The sequence below is a fragment of the Tubulanus polymorphus genome, chromosome 3 (genome assembly GCF_964204645.1).
Source record: "Tubulanus polymorphus chromosome 3, tnTubPoly1.2, whole genome shotgun sequence".
NCBI classification, from domain to species: domain Eukaryota; kingdom Metazoa; phylum Nemertea; class Palaeonemertea; order Tubulaniformes; family Tubulanidae; genus Tubulanus; species Tubulanus polymorphus.
In genome coordinates this window covers 1464150-1473476 of record NC_134027.1, presented here as the reverse complement: position 1 = coordinate 1473476, position 9327 = coordinate 1464150, and the positions used below count along the sequence as shown (strand labels likewise).

General features: G+C 41.9%; 1 protein-coding gene across 1 annotated transcript in view; it reads left to right on the top strand.

Moving 5' to 3' along the window:
- The first annotated feature begins 432 nt into the window (after positions 1-432).
- LOC141902911 (uncharacterized) overlaps positions 433-9327 on the top strand; it is a 31502-nt gene continuing 22607 nt past the window's right edge. Inside the window, exons 1-2 of the mRNA XM_074790853.1 lie at positions 433-5098; positions 5698-5807. Coding sequence (XP_074646954.1) covers positions 744-5098; positions 5698-5807 — 4465 coding nt within the window. The 5' untranslated portion in view covers positions 433-743. The remainder of the gene's footprint in view (positions 5099-5697; positions 5808-9327) is intronic.

Sequence of the window (9327 nt, the reverse complement as noted above, 5' to 3'; positions counted from 1 at the left end):
CTAGCGCGGGGTCTATTCATAACTACTGCCGTGGTTATTTCCAGGTCTTATATACAGTACTGTCAATAGTCAATATAATACCCCGAGATATATATATATATATATATATATGTGTGTGTGTGTGTATTGTGGGCTGTATTGTATTGCCCATGGTGAAATCTTTTACTTGGTTTGTTATGTAGAGTACACAAAAAGTTCACATAATCAAAATGGAACGATTTTACTGGGAATAATAATTTGCGATGTAGTACTGTGCGGATGACTATTAGTTAGAATATTCGTTAGCGCGAATTAATTGCGTAGGAGTTTAATTCATGAATTAGTGATTAATCCGTCGATATAAATATTAAAAGCTGTGGATTAGTTCGGATTAGTTGGAATTACAGATCTATCGGGTGAAGACAATTTCATATAACTTAGTTATATGTGTTTATATGTTGCCGGTTTGTATGTCAAATTCTGAGACAACGCAGAAATAGGAATCCTACGAGGAATTATGGACATTTTATGAGATACTTTCAGATATTTATTCTAAAATCTCGTGCTTCTACACGTATATGGTGATCTGATTAGGTGTTTATGTTGTGTGTCCGGGGAAATGACATAGAAATAGGAATATGAGGAACATCAGAATGGATATTTTGTGATATTTTAGTAAAGTTCATTAAAATCTTGCTGCTTCTCGAAGTGAAACCCGCTTAGATGAAAGGTAGGATATTTGAGTTCTATTGAGATCGAGAGGAATGTCCACTAGCGATGACCAGCCACAGCAGCAGCCGCAGCAGCAGCAGCTGAACCCCAAAAGAACCGGCAAGAAAAATGTGCCGATAATATTTCGCGGTAAACAAGTTTTCACGTGTAACACAACGGACGGTACGTGGGTTGAGGTGAAGTTAACTAAACCTGTTCGTAGACGACATAGTGGAGTCGGTGCTTCCCGAAAAACCGATCCTAAAACGCCCGTTTCCAATAGCGATGAAACGAGCGCATTGAAATCGGAAATCTTTGCATCTCCAGATGAATTGGGAACGGAATTAACGCCTCCACAGGTAAAAACCGATAACAAATCTAGAATGGACGAAGCGTCATCGGATCCAACTGAGGTCCAAAACAAACTATCGAAAAATTGCGACAATGCTGGAGTTTCGGAGGATGGTAAGAATTCGGATCTGAAACCGAAAGAAAACCCGACACGAAGAGTAATCAGGACAACGATAAATCGTAAAAACGGTAATCAGTTGCCAGATGTGGTGTCTTCAGCTGGGGACGGGCAGCTAGCGAATCCAGAGGGCGCTGATATTGAGTCAAAGCAGGCGGACGAAAATCCTCGCGTTTTGAGTAAATCCAGTCCGAAATTTGTGCGTAAAACTATTAACGTTTTCAAAGGCGGGAAAATCATCGAAAAACGCGTGGAAACTCCGGTCGATATGAAAGCGGCGCGAGAAGCAATAATGAAGAAATATATCAAGAAGTCGGCGGGAGTGAAAAAATCGATATCGCGAGAATCTTCGTTGAATCGGAGCAGGTCGCGACGGAAGAGCGAACGATTCGGGAAACCAGCGGCGCAATATCGACGTATACTCAGTGTACGATATAAAAAACTAGGAATTAACAACAATGATGATGATAAAAATGACGTGGAGAATCGTAAAAACGATAAAGCAGAATCGAAGTTAAGTCATAAGTCTTCGGAAGTCGTAAGAGGTGATGATGAAACGGAAAGTAACGTTATATCATCGTTATCATCTTCAGCATCATCTCCGTCGATGACTGATCCGTCGCGTGTCGCACCACCGGGAAACCTTACTGAACCGCCTAAAGATCATTGGATTAACGCCGCCGTTGATGGTCGGAAAGAAACTCCTAATGATTCTAAAACCATTGTGAAGCCGGCGGAGAACGTGATGTCTGATGATAAACAGAAACCACCTTCGAAGGTCACGCGTAGAGTTTTAAATGTTACATATAAAAATGCGGCCGGAATTACGCTTCATAATCGAGCGAAAGATATCGGTAAAGAACAAGAGAAAATATCTCGTAAAGATTATGGTGAAGACAATAGTGCGAGTTCGGGTAAAGATGTCGAGGATAAAAATAAAAATTTAGGAAATTCTGCAGCTGATTCTAATGGAGTTTCAGATAATAAGGGTGAAGATGGTGGTGAAACTAAGTTTGATGATGAATCTAAGAATTTAGATAAAACAATTGAAGAAAAAGTCATTGAAAAATTTGATAATTTAGGAACTTTTGCCTCTACTAATGGTTCTGATATGAAGAGTAAAACTGTAGGCAATCAAATAGGTGCTTCTGTGGAAAATACTGGAGAAATTATTGAAAATAATGATGCTAATGATGTGGATGAGGAAATTGCTGCCTCTGAAAATGAAAATGTTTTGCTTGATAACAAAAATCAAGGAGATGGTGCTGAAGAAGAAGCAGTATTTGTTGATGTTACTGATAATGCAGTCGAATCCATTGATTTAAATGAGTTGGATGTTTCTGATGAAAGGGAAGTCGAATCTGAAGGAAAAGAGAAGGAAACGCAACAGATTGAGCAAGAATTCGCTTCAGTTCAACCAAAACTCGAATCAGCTACGGATGTAGATCTAGAGAAGGACTGGAAACATGCTTTAATTAACGAACGGAAATTACTGGAAGGAAAATGGAAGCGAGAACTGGAAGATGAATGGAAACAGAATCTCGCTGATGAGAAAGTGCGATTGGAGCAGTGGAAAAAACAACTGGAAGAGGAGTGGAGGACGAATCTCGAGCTGGAGAGACAAAAACTCATTAATGAATGGAAGGATAAAATGCTCAATACAAATACAGTCAATGATCCTGAGACGAATAAAAGTGAAGTTGTCGAGGAAAATAGTACGGACAGCGATGAAGTTTTAGACGAAGCTGAAAAAGATATCGAAAAAATCCGAAAGCTTATTCTGGCAGAAAAAGAAAGGAAGCTCGCTGAGGCACAGAAAAGACGACGGGTTAAAAGGGAGCGTTTGAAAGCTCTCGAACTGGAAATGCAAGCTCTTATTCAGTTGACGGAGAAGAGATCAGAGGATGACCAGGTCGAAATAAAAGAGTTGGAGAGGAAGATCGCTTTGGCAGAAGAGCGCAAAAAAAGGGTTGAGGATGAGAGGTTGAAATCGCTGGAGGATGAACGCCAGAGATTGCTAGAGGAGCAGCGCAGAAAGGTCGTCGTGAAACGAGAACGGAAATTATCAGACATCGAGCTGAAACAGGAGAGACAGATCGAAGAGGAACAGATGAAGAAGTTCGCCGGTGAACAAATGAAATTAGCGGAAGAGTGGAGGAAAGCAGAGACGGAAAAAAAGAAGTGCCAGGATGAGATGCAGAAGCGCATGCTCGAAAAAGAAGCCGAGCAAAATTTACTGGATGAAAAACAACGTAAAATGGAAGAACAATGGAAAGGTCTCGAGCGAGAACGAATTCGCAATCTCGAGCGTGAAATCAAGAAGAAATTTGTGCATGAACAAAGTCAGAAGTTGGAAATTGAAACCGAAAAGAAGTTGATCAGCGAGTTGGATTCAGTGAGCGTAGGGGTGAAAAAACCAGAAGAGGTTGTTGGTGAGTCAAAGGATTATGAATACTTGGCTAAACAGAAAGAGCTCGAGGGAATCTGGAAGAAAAGAAAAGAAGAAAAAGAACGCGATATGTTAGCCATGAATAATAGCCCATCTATGCGAAGTGATGTTCAAGTTATACATGAAATTCCGGAGAAGATTCTTCGGGAATGTGAAACGAATGAACTACTTCAATGGAAGAAACAGTTCGAGATTAAGAACGCGGCCAAGATATCGAAACAGAAAGATGCGGCAAAATCAAAACAACTGAATGACGACATTTCAAAACGAACAGTTCACAATGATCAGGATAAAGCAAGCGGGACGTCGCAGGTTAAAACTGAGGTACAATCGACGAAGGATCAGCTTCTTAATGAACCTATTCTAGCAAGAGACTCGGCGCAGCAGCATAAAACTGATCACGTAATAAATATGAATGATCGACTGATTGATAATAATCATCATCCAGACGACACTACGCATTCATCGTCGAATCAAATAGATGGTTACCTCGATGATGAACATCGCGAGAGTTTGGATAATCTGATTTCGGAGATTCGTCGCAACTCCGTTGAGTTACAATTATCTCGTCGCGTCGTCGTCGACGATCGACAGATAGACAAATACGAGAATTCGACGATGTTTGAAAATGCGAAGAATTTTGATCCGGCTCAAGAAGCGGTTTTAGAATCGGTTTACGAGCAGACGCTCGGGCGCGATGATAATCCCGTTATGTCGCTGGAGCAACTCGATCGCGAATTAGCTTTACGGCGCGATAAAACGGCTCACCACAATCAGATTCGAGAAATTCAACAGATTCACCAGATACATCAACCACCTATAGGAGGAATTCAACAAGTTCATCCTGTACGGTTCAGGCCGATTCATCCTGCAGGAATCCGAGAGATTCCGCCTGGAGAAATTCATCCAATTGGAACCCAGCAGATCCGTCCCCTAGAGATTCCTCCGATGGGAATCCAACAGATTCATCCCGGTGAATTATCGTCCCAGATTCGACCCGGGGAAGCTTACCACCATCGAGGTTTAGAACATCGTCGCAGTGTACAGTACCCTCCTGCACCCGTCATAGAACCAGTTCCTCAACTACGTAGACGACACTCTGAACTGATGATTGACCCGAGTCTATCGAGAATTCCTCCGATCGTTTCCAGTCAGATTTACAATCAAAAACACAACATAAACAGCAGCAACAGCAACGTTCCTGTTTTTATAAATCAAGAACACGTAGTTCGTCATCATCACGTACCAGGGCATCATCCCGCTAACATATCCGAACGGTACCAGGAGAGATATATAAACTATACCCAACACGGGCCGCAGTTAGGTACGCTGCATCACGGTACGGGCGCGTCGGTTCATCGTTTAATGCAGCATACAGTGGCGCCATCTTCGTTCACTCATCTACACCCGGTCAATAGTAGTAATTATTTGCACAGAAGTTTACAGCAGATTCGTGGTCGAGAACAATTACGAAGAGTTAGATTGAAAAGGTAGAAATTTCTGGTTCCTTTCCTGGATTTTAACTATTTTAAAACGAGTTCCTTATTCCAATTTTATGATAGATCTAACATCTTACCCTTATGTACAACTTGTCTTGTAGAGCAGTTCTAAGAAACAAAGATATTAAGATGGATCGATGTGCGAAGATATTGGCTTTTTCAGTAGTAGTTTTTTTGTTGATATCCTCTGCAGGGGGCCATCCATTAATTACATACACATCCAAGGGGTCCAAAATATCATCTATTTTGTGTATGTTTGCTGATGGGCAGTGGAGTTTCTTATTAGATATTCCCTACAGATGAAATCACAAATTTTTTAATCTTGAAATAGGGATTATTGTTCCAGTTATTCATTTGGTTGGTTGATTTGATATTATGCTGATGTCCTTACAAACTCACTGGTCTACCAGGAACAAAATGATTTGAAATCTGATTTTGAAATCGGCAATCGAAATACACTACAGATACATTCAAAGATCAGTCAAATTTACAGTATTTTCGTTTAAATTGAAACATGGTTTTTTTGTAACCAATGTTTCATTTGATTATTCGACAATTGATTAAGATGTGGCATTTTTGTATATTTTCAGGTCTGAACCTCCTCGACAGGATTCCTCGTATAACGACGATGAGGACGAAGAGGAACAGATCCTCGGTTCTGACGACGATGAACAGGAAGATCCTGAAGATTATCACAAAGGTTTGTAGAACGAGAAACAGTTAAACATTCAGCTGCTATTGCTTAGATCCGTAGATCTGCACGCCCTTGCGACCAGTGATTTGTTACAACGATTCTTTGTGACTAATTGCAACCATTCACATCTCCTAGACCCCTCCAGTACTACTGGCCTGACACCGACTGACTGATAATCTTTGAAAAATGTTCACTATGTCTAGCTATTCAACTGTCCATCTATTCCACTCTTCTTTTCAACTGCCCCTCAATTCCACTCTTCTATTCAACTGCCCCTCTATTCCACTCTTCTATTCAACTGCCCCTCTATTCCACTCTTCTATTCAACTGCCCCTCAATTCCACTCTTCTATTCAACTGCCCCTCAATTCCACTCTTCTATTCAACTGCCCCTCAATTCCACTCTTCTATTCAACTGCCCCTCTATTCCACTCTTCTATTCAACTGCCCCTCTATTCCACTCTTCTATTCAACTGCCCCTCAATTCCACTCTTCTTTTCAACTGCCCCTCTATTCCACTCTTCTATTCAACTGCCCCTCTATTCCACTCTTCTATTCAACTGCCCATCTATTCCACTCTTCTATTCAACTGCCCCTCAATTCCACTCTTCTATTCAACTGCCCATCTATTCCACTCTTCTATTCAACTGCCCATCTATTCCACTCTTCTATTCAACTGCCCCTCAATTCCACTCTTCTATTCAACTGCCCCTCTATTCCACTCTTCTATTCAACTGCCCCTCTATTCCACTCTTCTATTCAACTGCCCCTCTATTCCACTCTTCTATTCAACTGCCCCTCTATTCCACTCTTCTATTCAACTGCCCCTCTATTCCACTCTTCTATTCAACTGCCCCTCTATTCCACTCTTCTATTCGACTGCCCATCTATTCCACTCTTCTATTCGACTGCCCCTCAATTCCACTCTTCTATTCAACTGCCCCTCAATTCCACTCTTCTATTCAACTGCCCCTCTATTCCACTCTTCTATTCGACTGCCCCTCAATTCCACTCTTCTATTCAACTGCCCATCTATTCCACTCTTCTATTCAACTGCCCCTCAATTCCACTCTTCTATTCAACTGCCCATCTATTCCACTCTTCTATTCAACTGCCCATCTATTCCACTCTTCTATTCAACTGCCCCTCAATTCCACTCTTCTATTCAACTGCCCCTCTATTCCACTCTTCTATTCAACTGCCCATCTATTCCACTCTTCTATTCAACTGCCCATCTATTCCACTCTTCTATTCAACTGCCCATCTATTCCACTCTTCTATTCAACTGCCCCTCTATTCCACTCTTCTATTCGACTGCCCCTCAATTCCACTCTTCTATTCAACTGCCCATCTATTCCACTCTTCTATTCAACTGCCCCTCAATTCCACTCTTCTATTCAACTGCCCCTCTATTCCACTCTTCTATTCAACTGCCCATCTATTCCACTCTTCTATTCAACTACCCATCTATTCCACTCTTCTATTCAACTGCCCATCTATTCCACTCTTCTATTCAACTGCCCATCTATTCCACTCTTCTATTCAACTGCCCCTCAATTCCACTCTTCTATTCAACTGCCCATCTATTCCACTCTTCTATTCAACTGCCCATCTATTCCACTCTTCTATTCAACTGCCCATCTATTCCACTCTTCTATTCAACTGCCCCTCTATTCCACTCTTCTATTCAACTGCCCCTCTATTCCACTCTTCTATTCAACTGCCCCTCTATTCCACTCTTCTATTCAACTGCCCATCTATTCCACTCTTCTATTCAACTGCCCCTCTATTCCACTCTTCTATTCAACTGCCCCTCAATTCCACTCTTCTATTCAACTGCCCCTCTATTCCACTCTTCTATTCAACTGCCCCTCAATTCCACTCTTCTATTCAACTGCCCATCTATTCCACTCTTCTATTCAACTGCCCCTCTATTCCACTCTTCTATTCAACTGCCCCTCAATTCCACTCTTCTATTCAACTGCCCCTCTATTCCACTCTTCTATTCAACTGCCCATCTATTCCACTCTTCTATTCGACTGCCCCTCAATTCCACTCTTCTATTCAACTGCCCCTCTATTCCACTCTTCTATTCAACTGCCCCTCTATTCCACTCTTCTATTCAACTGCCCATCTATTCCACTCTTCTATTCAACTGCCCCTCAATTCCACTCTTCTATTCAACTGCCCATCTATTCCACTCTTCTATTCAACTGCCCCTCAATTCCACTCTTCTATTCAACTGCCCCTCTATTCCACTCTTCTATTAAACTGCCCCTCAATTCCACTCTTCTATTCAACTGCCCCTCTATTCCACTCTTCTATTAAACTGCCCCTCAATTCCACTCTTCTATTCAACTGCCCCTCTATTCCACTCTTCTATTCAACTGCCCATCTATTCCACTCTTCTATTCGACTGCCCCTCAATTCCACTCTTCTATTCAACTGCCCCTCTATTCCACTCTTCTATTCAACTGCCCATCTATTCCACTCTTCTATTCGACTGCCCCTCAATTCCACTCTTCTATTCAACTGCCCCTCAATTCCACTCTTCTATTCAACTGCCCCTCTATTCCACTCTTCTATTCAACTGCCCATCTATTCCACTCTTCTATTCAACTGCCCCTCAATTCCACTCTTCTATTCAACTGCCCATCTATTCCACTCTTCTATTCAACTGCCCCTCAATTCCACTCTTCTATTCAACTGCCCCTCTATTCCACTCTTCTATTAAACTGCCCCTCAATTCCACTCTTCTATTCAACTGCCCCTCTATTCCACTCTTCTATTCAACTGCCCATCTATTCCACTCTTCTATTCGACTGCCCCTCAATTCCACTCTTCTATTCAACTGCCCCTCTATTCCACTCTTCTATTCAACTGCCCATCTATTCCACTCTTCTATTCGACTGCCCCTCAATTCCACTCTTCTATTCAACTGCCCCTCAATTCCACTCTTCTATTCAACTGCCCCTCTATTCCACTCTTCTATTCAACTGCCCATCTATTCCACTCTTCTATTCAACTGCCCCTCAATTCCACTCTTCTATTCAACTGCCCATCTATTCCACTCTTCTATTCAACTGCCCCTCAATTCCACTCTTCTATTCAACTGCCCCTCTATTCCACTCTTCTATTAAACTGCCCCTCAATTCCACTCTTCTATTCAACTGCCCCTCTATTCCACTCTTCTATTAAACTGCCCCTCAATTCCACTCTTCTATTCAACTGCCCCTCTATTCCACTCTTCTATTAAACTGCCCCTCAATTCCACTCTTCTATTCAACTGCCCCTCTATTCCACTCTTCTATTCAACTGCTATGTATATCCTATATATGTTACGGATCAAGGATTTTTTCATGATGAAAAATGTTGTGATTACTGGCGACGTGAGTGCATCGGAGGGTGAGATAGGAAAACTATCGATCACTCCACTCACTCCGAGTTGCTCCCTCTCACTCCGGCTCACTTTCACTCCGGTTCGTTCTGACACTGAAAATGATTTACTATCTTCGACAGTTAACAAC